A 12,641-nucleotide genomic window follows, 5' to 3' on the forward strand; every position below is an offset into this window, starting at 1 on the left:
AACCTGAAAGGAAATTAAGAAAACAATTCCATGTACGATCACATGAAAAATAATAAAATATTTAGGAATAAATGTAACCTAGGAGGCAAAAGACTTGTACACTGAACGCTACAAAACATTGCTGGCGCTGGCCAGTGTGGCTCAGTTGGTTGAACATCATCCTGTGCACCAAAAGGTCGCTGGTTCCATTCCTAGCTGGGGTGCATTCGGGAGGCAACCGATCGATGATTCTCTCTCACATCGATGTTTCTCTCTCTTCCTCTTTCTAAAATCAATAAAAACAAATAAAAACAAAAGTCAAATGATTTTCTATAAGGGTGCCAAGGCTATTTAAGTGAAAGGATCGTCTCTTTGACAAATGGTGTCGGGAAAACAATGCCCACATGCAAAAGAAGTTGGACTCTTAACTCAAATTATAAACAAATATTAACTGAAATAGGATCAAAGACCTAAAAGTGAGAACTAAAACTCTAAGACACTTAGAAGAAAATATAGGGGGAAATTGCCATGACATTGGGTTGGCAATGATTTCTTGGAGATGACAACAGAAACACAGGCAACAAAAGAAAAAAATAAATTGGACTTCACCAAAATTTAAACTTTTGTGCAAGACACTATTGATAGAATGAAAATGCAAATCATAGAATGGGGGAAAATATTTTCAAAATATGTATTTGATAAAGTTAATATCCAAAATATGTAAAGAACTCCTAAATTTCAACACCAAAAAGGTAAACCAATAAAAACATATTTAAAAACCCCACTTTATTAAAAAAAATAACATTGACCCATGAAGTTCTAACACTTTCATCCTAAAGTTATTTATCCTTTAATACTTATCTCAAAAGTCTCAACATTTTGAAGCCTCCCTGGGAAAATTTACCCCTTGTGAACATGTTATTTTTATATTCATTTATTCAGTAATTATTTTCTGAGCACTTCCTATGTATTTTCTGCCTTGGAGATAGCACTGTAGTTAGGAGAAACAGCCTAGACTGTCTGGGTTTCATTATCTACTCCACTATTTGCCTGTTGGATTATTTTGGGTTCTATAAGAAGTAATCTCAAGATAGGATTAGCTATGGAAGACTTATTAGGATTAAAGTTTCCCAGGAATGAGCCTGTTTAAAAAAATTAATTTTTTTAATTGATTTCAGCCAGAGAGGGAAATAGAAACATCAATGAAAAGTCATTGATTGGCTGCCTCCCCCTACCAGGGATTAAGCCCAAAACCTGGGCATGTGCCCTGACTGGGAATTGAACCCTGACCTCCTGGTTCATGGGTCGATGCTCAACCACTGAGCCACGCAGGCCAGGCTGAGCCTGCTTTATCTCTGCCACGCTCAGTTATTGCCTAGGAGTAACCGTGGAGAGTGTGAACACAATGGATTTCAGAGCACAGCAGCTGGGACATTGCTCAATTACACCCCCACAGTTGGAGATCTGAGGCATATTTTCACGACCACTGTATGCCACCTCTTATATCACACAGATTTATTTCTCCACACAAGTTGGATGAGCAAGCTACTCCATAGTTTCCATGGCTCTCTCAGTACAAGCCAGAGCAGTCCCATCACCTTCTTTCTTCACCTCTTCACCTGACCTGTGATGAGCACTCAACAGGTGGTTCTAGCCCATGCATGTGTCATGGATTCTTCCATTGGAGAATGGTGTTCCTGGCCTCAGCACCCAGAAACTCAAGACAAACAAGGGCATTTGGAAAAGTGTAGTCACAATAATGTGCATGACTGTCTGCTCCATTTTCATTTTATTTATTTAATTTTTTTAATCTTCATTGAGGACATGCTTAGAGAAAGGAAGGGAGAGAGACAGAGAGGGAGAGACAGAGAGAAACATCAGTTTGAGAGAGAAACATTGATTGGTTGTCTTCTGTACATGCCCCAACTGGGGATTGAACCTGCAACCCGGGTATGTGCCCTTACTGGGAACTGAACAGGCAGCCTCTGGGTGCACAGGACAATGTTCAACCAACTGAGCCATTCCAGCCAGGCTGTTTTCATTTTAAATGTAGAAATTGCCTGGCCAGTGTGGCTGAGTGGTTAAGCGTCGACCCATGAACCTGAAGGTCACAGTTCGATTCCCAGTCAGGGCACCTGCCCGGGTTGTGGGCTTGATCCTCAGTAGGGGGCATGCAGGAGGCAGCCGATCAATGATTCTCATCATTGATATTTCTCTCTCTCCCCTTTCTGAAATCAATAAAAATGTATTTTTTTAAAAAATTAAAAATGTAGAAATAGTTATGGGAAATTATTCTGGAGACAGAGATATGAAAAAGTGAAAGTGAGCTTTCACCCAGGTTTCCCAACTCCTACTTAGCTGTCAGTAATGAAAGTATAAAATGGAAAGACTAGGACATATAAAGTTAAATACCACCTAAGTGCCACTTTCCTTTAATATTTTAACCTGTTTCTTCCCCTGTAAATTAGAATGACAATACTTATTTTACAACATTGTTTAAATATTAATATATTGGGAACAGGCTTTGTAAACTATAAAGGGATAAACAGCAGAGAGTATTACCAATGAACAAAAGTTGACAAAGGACAGGACACACAAACACCTATTTTCAGAATTTCACTTATAGTCAATCACTGAGATAGGAAACAAAAAGAATACAGTGGAAGAGAATGTTATTGGTTTTTTTTGTAATTTGGGGTTTACTTCTACCCTAGGACCTCTGTCATTTTCTGTTGGAACACCAGGCTCCACGACAACAGTAAACTTTACCTATGGATTCAGTCCTCCTGGAATCTAGTATACTCTATTTGCTAGTCAGCTGAAAAATATTTTCAGCCATTCCAATCTAATCCCTGAACACCATCATTTATGGCAACAGAAATTCTTGAACTAAACAGAACAAAGAAACTGAGGCAAGCAGCCAGAACTGTGCTGAGCAAGAACGGAGGAGCCCACACTTGCCCAATGCTGCTGTCACCATCAAGAGAGCTGTAAGTCCTTTCCTCTTCTTGTATTCTCCCACGTTAGTCTCTTGGATTCAAAGAAACTAACAGGAAGCTAGCAGACAAAGGAAGCCTGGGAAATACAGTTTGCAGGATTTAGCCCCTTAGATCACAGAATAAACAAATGATTGGTGAAGGGGGGTTCTTAAGAGGCAAACATACAGCTTCCTATTAGCAACGGTAAAATAGAATTGCTAGCTAAAGCCTCAACCAGCTCATCAATTTAAATGTTTACTTCAGATCCAGGGTAACTGTAACTCAGACCTAGTATTGCATGCAATGGAGAAATCTACCAGGCTGGGGTTATAACCTTTTCCCAAGAGGCAGACATGTTCCTGCCTCTGGCAGTCAAAGAGACAAAAGACACCAGGAACTATTACACACAGCAAATTCTTTATTTTCATATTAATATTAAACTATAAAACACAAACATTAAAACACATTAACAGAGATTCCATTGCCCTGTTTTCAAAGCAGGTACAAGGATATATACAACAAGATGTTTTAAGTTTGCTTAACTCCAAACCCTCAAATGGAAAAACAACCTGAGAGACAGGAATAAAGAAATATGGCAGAGCCTGGTACTGTACAGGACACCAGAGCCTGGGTCTACAAATGCAATCTCCTGCCAGGTGCAGCGGTACAGGGTGGCAAAAGGTGAAGATTTTTCCTTTGGAGAAATCAGTCACAGTCATATGAATTTGCTTCTAAAATATAAAATTTACTGAAGGAACACAAGGATTGGCAAGAGGTGAGATTCACCCAACTTCCCTAGTAATAAGTCCCCTGGTCCCTATGCTTAGGCCAATCAATCAGCATCCCTTGAGTGTACTTCAAGGCTAGTCAAATCCTAACCCTGCCCAAGACAAAAGGTAGACATGGTCTGACCACCTGCATCCCTCTCTGTGATAATCTACTGAAACCAGATATGTTCTGCTTTTTAATTCAAATCCCAATCTGCCCCTGAAGCTCTAAGCCTGGGCAATCAAATCATCAACATATCAAAAGGAATATATCCTTTGAGAAAAAGGGGTTCTTTCTCAGACCCTGGAAACTGGCTTTTTGAAAAATATCCTTAAATAGAAAGAGGTCATTCTTTAGAAGGCACAACTAGAACATGGAACTCTGGGGAAATCTACTGCAATAACTCCATGCTGGTGAGAAATGCTGGAAATGGCTCAGGATTTGACAGGTCAGAACTGTTTTAAAATAAAAATAATAGCATTTCTACAACAACTATTTAAGAAAATCACACTCCTGAGCCCTCTACTGAAGAAAAGTACAGTGCCCAAATTTGGACAATCCAGAGTTAAAATAAAAGCTGATGGGCATCTTCCTGCAATCCACAGGTCTTCCTGAGAATAACCATATTCCCTATCACTTTTAGAAAAGGTTAGGAAGGGAGGCAAATCAAAGAACCTTGGGCCCTGGCCGGTGTGGCTCAGTTGGTTGGGTGTGGTCCTGTGTATCAAAGGGTTGTAGGGTTCCATTTCCAGTTAGGACACAAAGCCGAGTTGCAGCTTAACCCCAGGTAGGGGGGCCTGCAGGAGGCAGCTGATCGATGTTTCACTCTCACATAGGCGTTTTTTCTCTCTCTCTCTCCCTTCCTCTCTTTCTAAAAATCAGTAATAATAAAAATATTTTTTAAAATATTAGAAAGAAAAAAGAAATTTGGAATCAAAAATCATTTTCACATGGGGAAAGCTTTACATGGGAATTCTAAACATATTGAAGAACAGCCCCTCACTCCCAAGGGGAGGTTTTATTCTGATGGGAACTCGACAGGCCCTTCTCCCATCTTCAGCAGCAGTCTGGGCAGCTTCTCTTTTGTAAGTCTCTTTTACAAAGTTAGCCCATTGCTCCTGATATACTAGGGGATTCAAGAGTTTTAATATATCGCTTGCTCATCTTTTCCTAATGAGAGGGAAAAGGAATAGTTTTCAAAGTATTGGCTTATATAAAACTACTGAGATCCTAGGCTGGCTAGAAAAATGTCTTCCCCACTACTCGAACAACTGGTCTCTTTCCTTGCCTCTCACAACGCAATGAGCTTAATGCCCTCAGCATTAGGAAAGTTGTCAATACCCCATCGCGCTGCCTCCATCACAGGGCTTGCCAATATCACAGCACTGCACAACTGGAATATAACTGTGTCTGCTACAAAGTAGACCAGATGAGCTATACCACACACTTCTGTGGGGATGAGACCAAGTTACTAAAATGTTGTCAACCCACAGGGTCAGAAATAGATAAAATCCTATACAAGGTTCTATAGTGCCCTCTTGTGTTTAACTGAAAACTTCTGCATCCACATTGCATCTAAGCAACATCAAATGATTAGTCCCTTCCGGGACAAAAGCATTTCCAAACCAAATAGCCCATGTTGCAAGACCACTCAAGCAGGTCAAGAAAATGGTTGGTGTACAATCATATCCTAAATGACTGCTGGGAGGATACTCTCTGGAGTCCAGTAAACAGTCTGATTGAAAGTATAGATTTTCAACAAAGATTCCTGAAGGCCTTTAACCCAAGAAATGGATAATGTAGACATAGTACCAGTCACTTGCTCTTTTGATGGGACACAGCAAATACACAATCTGTAGTGTTTCACTGACCTGGAGTCTTAGAATCATACTAATCCAAAGGAATCATGTTCCCAAAAGTTCTAGGCCAGACAATAAGCAGGGATCTTACTCAAGGTTGTTACCTGTTAGCAAACAACATTTAACATTAACCAGCAGCATGCCTTGTAAATTTCAAGACCATGGTCACTCCCACTTATATATTTGAACCATCTTCTCTGTTAAAGTAGCCACGTAGCTGCTATGGTTCGCCTCAAATGGGCAGATGTCCAAGACAGGCTGATCAGTCGGCAGACCCTGCAGCAAGGAGCCACTGCTAGCATCCCACAGCTAAAGAAGACAAGCAAAGATAAAAGGTAAAAAGTCATTCACTTCAGCTGGGGGATTTGCTTGCTTTCTCATTTTCTTTGAAAGATGCAGAGACAGCACTGCCTGGGTAACAAAGCCCCCAACTCTCACAAGGTTGCCTAAAATCAGCACACCTGGTAAGATCCAGGTGTGATCACCGATTGTAACTGGCAATTAGTTTACCTGTGAGTAGATCTGAAAATCAAGCCTAACTAGCTAACATTCATCCCTTCAATCTATGTGCTGGGCAGTCTTCTAGGGATAGGAGGGACAATATGACAAAGTCCCTGTTTCTGGCCTCATGAAACCTATCATCTTCTAACTGCTGCTTTCTTTTTCTTTAAAATGTTTTTATTGATTTTAGAGAGAAAGGAAGAGAGAGGAATAGAGAGATAAAAACACCCATGAGATCTATCAGCTGCCTCCTGCATGCTCCCCACTAGGGATAGAGCCCAAAATCCTGGGCATGTGCCCTGACCGGAAATCGAACCACTGACCTTTTGGCTCATGAGTCGATGCTCAATCACTGAGCAACACAGCCTGGGGTGATTTCTTTTTCTTTTAAAAACTTTTTATTGTGAAAAAAAAAATTAAGCATTAAAAAGTAGAACAGTATAATGAGCGACCTATTACCCAGCTGATTAAGCTTTTACTACATCTGCTTTATCGATTCTATTTTTTCTTTGCTGATTTCATGTCATTTTACCCTTATATACTTAGGTAAGGCTTGGATTAAGGTTCAAGAACATCTCATAGAAGGCACCCTGTGCTTCATATTGCCCTACATCAAGAGGTAAATTATCTTCTAAGCTCACTTACAGTGATGCTAAGGTTGATCTATATGTTTAGATGGCAACAGGCTGACCCCTCCATTGTGAAATTCCCCACCAACCTTTCATTTGTTGGTTTCACTTAGAATTGATAAAGCTGATGCCTGAATCATTATTTTATAGGGGTTTCAGTAGTGCTTTTTTTTAAAGTTCAAAGTACGGCCCATGGAACACTTTAGCTTATGTAAGAAGAGTAAGATGAATCCACAGATACTGAAATGGAAAGATAACCAAGATAGGAAGTTAAATGGGAAAAGAGCAAACCATAGAGCAATATGTAAAGAGTGACTCATATAAAAAATAAGCCCCCGGCCGGCATGGCCCAGCAGTTGAGCATCAACCTAAGATCCAGGAGATCACGGTTTGATTCTCAGTCAGGGCACATGCCTGGGTTGCCGGCTTGATCCCCAGTGGGAGGAGTGCAGGAGGCAGCCGATCAATGACTCTCTCATCGTTAATGTTTCTCTCTCTCTCTGAAATCAATAAAGACATTAAAAAAAAAAATAATAAGCCTGGCTGAGCATGGCTCAGCGGTGAACACTGATCTAAGGTCCAGGAGATCACGGTTAGAGTCCCAGTCAGGGCACATGCCTGGGTTGCGGGCTCAATCTCCATTCGGGGGCGTGCAGGAGGCAGTCGATCAATGATGGCTCTCTCATCATTGATGTTTCTCTCTCCTTCTCCCTTCCTCTCTCTGAAATCAATAAAGATATTAAAAAAAAAATAATTAAAAAATAAACTAAGCAAACATACATACTCACACATATGCTTATGTATAATCATGAAGAACTTTGACTTTTCACTTTATACATTTCTTTATAAAAATATAATAGGCTCACCAGGGCAGAATATGATGCTTCATCCCCAGTACACACCAGGATACTGCCATTCTTCTCTGGGCTTTGGAAAACAGCACTTTTAGTGAGTAGTTTGCAAGTGCGCCCCCCAAGAAATGTCTGTACAGGATGGCAGGAGCAGAGTGGCTCTCCAGCGTCATCCAGTGTGTAGGACATCTCCATCAGCACACTTCGTAAGGTGTTGTGGTTTTTATCTATGGGACAGAGAAATGTGTTGGTTCATGGAGATAGTCCAAAGAAATCAACCAAATACCTCAGACACTTACAACCCAGTTGCATGGAAAAGCCACAATTTATTAAACCATCAAGAATAGCTACAAAGCAAATATAAAAACAAGAAAATAATACAGCACAAATGAAATTCAGAAACATAGCCTAGGATGAAGCAGGTTATCTACAATAGGTTTTGCCTATGAGGGAAACAAATTGAGAATGGGCTTTCCTTTTCAGTAAAATCACTGAAATGGAAAGATAGCCAAGATAGCTAAGTATCCTGCAGACCTCTGCTTAGGTTTTTATTTTCCTTAACAGTCTGACTACAATTTTCCCCCTTCCCCCACTGAGGACCTGATCAGCCTCAGAACTATACTGTTTTATAAAATGAAAGTATGCTATTATAGAAGGGAAACATTTATCTGTGCTTTGCTGGGAGGAAAACGGAAGCTAGGGAAAAAAGTTTTCTACACATGCCACAGCAAATCAGTGTTGGAGACAGAGGGCCTATGAGATGATTAAGAACAGAAAGGGTCAGAACACTACTGAAGCAACTCCTTAGCTCAAGCAAAAATTTAAATGATTACATATAGCCATAATTAGCAAAAGCATGGCACTTTAATGACTATCTCTGATGAAACATCTGTCTTGACTATCAGTATAGCTCATCAAAATCTGGATTCATACCTTTCAGGCTAGAAAAAAAGTATGAATTTAAGCATAGTTGCTTGTCAGGGGTTTCACTCTGGTTCTGGAGGCAGTGAGAAGTTCAGTTAGCTAAGTCCACAAAACAATGGTTGTCCATCTACTCTCCAGTTAACTTTGTTGCCCCCAAATAAGAAGGAACAGTTAATGTCCTAGTCTGGGCCCTACAATGCCTTCATCTGGGCCTTTCTCTTAAGTGAGGGGCAGGCAGAAGACATAAAAGTGATCTGAGTGTGGCTCAATGGCATCAAAAGCATGCCTCCTCATCTCATTACTGTTTTAAGTCTTAGGGGCTCCTAAAGTGGCTGATTTACTTCCAGGGAGTACCTGGCAGAATCTGTCCTAATTCACACAAGTGAGGGACAGGAAGGCAGGCTCCATGCAAAAACTTGAAGCCAGCATTCTCACTGTAGTAGTAAGAGCTGTCAGTCTGTCAGGGGCTTACCAGTACTACTGAAGAGTAGGGAAAACTTTCCTTTCCTCTCCTCCACATATGTGCTCCCAAACAAATCACAGAAAGTCCCATAAGGGCATCCCAACACTTACCAGGCCTGTAGGTCACAAGACAGTGTCGGGTGCTGCTCTCTGTCTGAAAGTCTATGCAGCCTCCTGGCTCTATGGGCAGCATGTGAGGCCGATGAGACGAGCCCATTTTTAGCTCCCAGAAGGAAGCATTCTCCAAGGTTCCAGCCAACACTCCACCATATGGAAATACAGCCGAAGCAGCTCTGGGTATGTATGACAGGGATACCAATGGGCATCTGAAGAGGAAGAAAGGAAACCATGCCTCACATTCTATTACTTGGACTATTCCAGACCTCACTATCAGGAGCCCTTCCTCAAGCACATTTCTACTTCTATAGAAGAGGTTAAAAATCTTCTGTGAGTCACTATCCTCTGACATCTGATAAAAACTACCAACCCACTCTGTAGAAATAAAAGGCCACCCATATAATATTCTACATCCAATTTCAGAAGAGATGCTACATGCTCTAAAAGCAATGGGGGAAAAAATGGACTAAGAAATTAAATAGTACAAGATCACAATTTTAAGAAAGCTTGACTAGTATGAGCTTCTGGAAACAGAGTTAGCCACATACATAAGAAAAGTCAGAAAAAACACACAGCTTATATATCTAAGTAAAATAACACTTCCAAGCAGTAGTTGACAGACCCCTCAATTAAAATATAACTTAAAGCAACAAATTTCAATTCATAAACAGATTTCTTTATAGATTTTCTAAATCTCTTTCTGTAAGCATATAACCAGGACTATGTCAAGAATTCTCTCAGAAATATTAGCCTACAGACTACGTTCCTATGAATTTGTTTCTGCTAAAGTTGCCAAAGTGATCACTTTGCCTGCCTCATTTCATTTCCCTGCACAATGAAGCTAACCAAAGCAAACTAAAACAAAAGTAAACAATACATACAAATATTCTTTCCATGCTATTTGCTGTATTTTACTGTCTGTCTACTCTGTGTGGGTTCCTCTACATCAATGGCAGTAACCTTGTTTGCTTGGGGTTTACATTAGTGTAAGTATACATTAATCACCTTCAGGCCCACAGACCATATCACTGAAGCATGATTCTACCCCATCCAAATGAAAACCCCAAACTATTGAACGTAGGTTTCAGTAAATAATTATTACTGTAGTGCTATCTTTATATTTAGATCCTGCTGCCCCTCTTTTAATATATATTCAAATTGGAAATGGAAATTCTCTCTTAAGACACTTCTCACTTTGGCCCAGGTCACAAATCCCTCTCCTTTTGAGAACTTTATGCCTCCAGGAGAGTATTATGCCCAAATGGTACTGAAAAGACACAGTAGTGCTGGTGCCCACCCACCTTCAGAACTTGAGCTGAATTCACAAACCTCCCAACTCTAAAACTGGGTTATAAATGATAAGTCCTAGTAATATGGTATCCTTAGACCAAGCTGATTAAGCTGTGCATTAGGGAAATTTTAAGTCACTTTTATTGGGCTACCTTTTACTGTTTTCTTCCTGAGTGTTAAACATGTGGCTATAAAAGCAAGTGTGTGCTAACCATATTTTACAGATGAAGATCACAACAGGCCAAGATCACATAACTCATACGTAGTGGAGCTGGGTGCTAACCATAGATCTGACTTCATTTTGCCATGTTGGATGATGAGTAATTCCATGAACCTGGTTATACTTGGTACCAGAGTTTTCTACCATGTGAAATATCATGAACATAAACTCTAAAGATCTTACTGATTCTTAAATGAGAACAGATCAGTGGACTCAGAGAGAACTGCCTTCTGTGAGGAATTCTGATCAACTGCGAAACACTCTTGGAAAAAGAGGATTAATACAATAACTGTCCAAGAGAAAGATGCTACCTACAGAAAAAAAGTAAGTGGTTCCCTACCTGGCTTTTTGAGGTACTAATTCCTGGACATAACAACTTGTGTTTCGAAGGTCATATACCAGAACTGAACCATTGACCAGTCCAGCATACATGTAATTGTTTTCATCAAGACACCAGCAGCAGCTCCAGACAGCACGTCCAGCATTGTAAGTCTGGACCACCGTATTTGTCTCCAGGCTGTAAAGTTATGAGAGACTTTTACAACTATGCATTAAAAAAATAAAAAATATAACAAAGATATAAAGATTATCACTTTAATGCTGGTCATTTAAGAATACACCCACACACCCAAACTTTTTTTTTTTTTTTAAAATATATCTTTATTGATTTCAGAGAGGAAAAGAGAGGAAGAGAGAGATAGAAACATCAATGATGAGTCATTGATCAAGCCCACAACCCGGGCATGTGCCCTGACCGGGAATCGAACCCCGATCGCCTAGATCCTAGGTCGATGCTCAACCGCTGAGCCATGCCCGGCCGGGGCCAAACTATTTGGATTCCCAATTTCCTCTAAGGATTGCCCTGATAGCTCCTTTTAATTCCAAAATATTTTTTGGGAGGACACGTTTTCCTCTTGAGCTGTAACGAAGTAAGAGTAAACTAAAGGGACACAGACAAAGTAAATTCCCACCCTACTTCTATTACCTTCTCCATAGTTACCTATTACACAGGTGATCATATTCCATGTTAAAAATAAAAATAAAGATATATTATAATCCAACCATCCAGAGGTAGTCATTAATAACACTATTAGAAAAACAATCACAGCATATACATACATATAAACCATAACAGCACATTGAGTTTTGGGGCAAAATTAACCTGAAGCATTCTTGAAAAGTCAAAAAGTTTACAAATGCCATCACAATGTTCCTCACATTTAGGTGCAGAAATTAAACAGGAAGCCAACTATTAGATATCTAATCAAAACTAATTTCTAAAAGATAAAGGCACAGATCACTCTCAGATTTGGTTCATGGCACTCACAAAGCATGTAAAAGATAAAATGCAGTAAGTAGGGGTTACCAATGAGAGAAGTCATCATGGCACCCAAGGAGAGTGAGCTCCCAGTATTTCTATCAGGCAGAATGAACCAGGTAATAGACCAGGAATAAGCAGTCTTAAGCTGGTATGGTGACTCCATGGTGTCAGGTACCAAGGCTGCCTCCATATTGTCACTTCATCATCTCAAGGATGTTACTGTTATCTGCACGGCTTAAGATGTATTTTGTAACATAGAATTTTAAAGAAATGGGACACTACACGTACTGTTTTGTAACCTGCTGTGTCCACTTTTAAAAGCAATACATTTTGAATTCAATAAACTTCGATCTTAGAAGACAATGCCTTAGACCAAAACAAAAACCAAAAACCCTAAGCTAAGGCCATCATAACACAAATATTAATTTCCATGCTATTCAACATTAAACAGCCCAGGCCCCATCTTCTTCCCCAAAGCACTCACCTGGTCAGTTTAACTGTGTTGTCTAGGGAAGCAGAGAGAAGCAAGCCTTTGGACCGACTGCTGAAAGCCAGTCCTCGGATCTGTTTGCTATGTATGGGGATGTACTGACTGCTTTTCATATTGGCAGTACTGAACATCTTAACACCAAAGCCTGTCAAAGAGAGAGTAAGATATGTCACTGATAGTCAACGTAGGGCAAAGCAAACTATCTTTCCAAGTAGCTTCTTTGTCCACCTTTCTTGACATGTAAGTTCCTGA

General features: G+C 40.1%; 1 protein-coding gene across 3 annotated transcripts in view; it reads right to left on the minus strand.

Moving 5' to 3' along the window:
* Positions 1-3,355: 3,355 nt before the first annotated feature.
* The window catches only part of RFWD3 (ring finger and WD repeat domain 3), a 33,149-nt gene continuing 23,863 nt past the window's right edge, over positions 3,356-12,641 (minus strand). For all 3 annotated transcript variants that reach the window (XM_081119512.1, XM_081119511.1, XM_081119510.1), the window contains exons 9-13: positions 12,384-12,534; positions 10,919-11,095; positions 9,063-9,277; positions 7,581-7,792; positions 3,356-5,893 (exon numbers count right to left, since the gene is read on the minus strand). In XM_081119512.1, coding sequence (XP_080975638.1) covers positions 5,750-5,893; positions 7,581-7,792; positions 9,063-9,277; positions 10,919-11,095; positions 12,384-12,534 — 899 coding nt within the window. In that variant the 3' untranslated portion in view covers positions 3,356-5,749. The remainder of the gene's footprint in view (positions 5,894-7,580; positions 7,793-9,062; positions 9,278-10,918; positions 11,096-12,383; positions 12,535-12,641) is intronic.

This window comes from Miniopterus schreibersii (genome assembly GCF_964146895.1).
Source record: "Miniopterus schreibersii genome assembly, chromosome: 18".
NCBI lineage: Eukaryota > Metazoa > Chordata > Mammalia > Chiroptera > Miniopteridae > Miniopterus > Miniopterus schreibersii.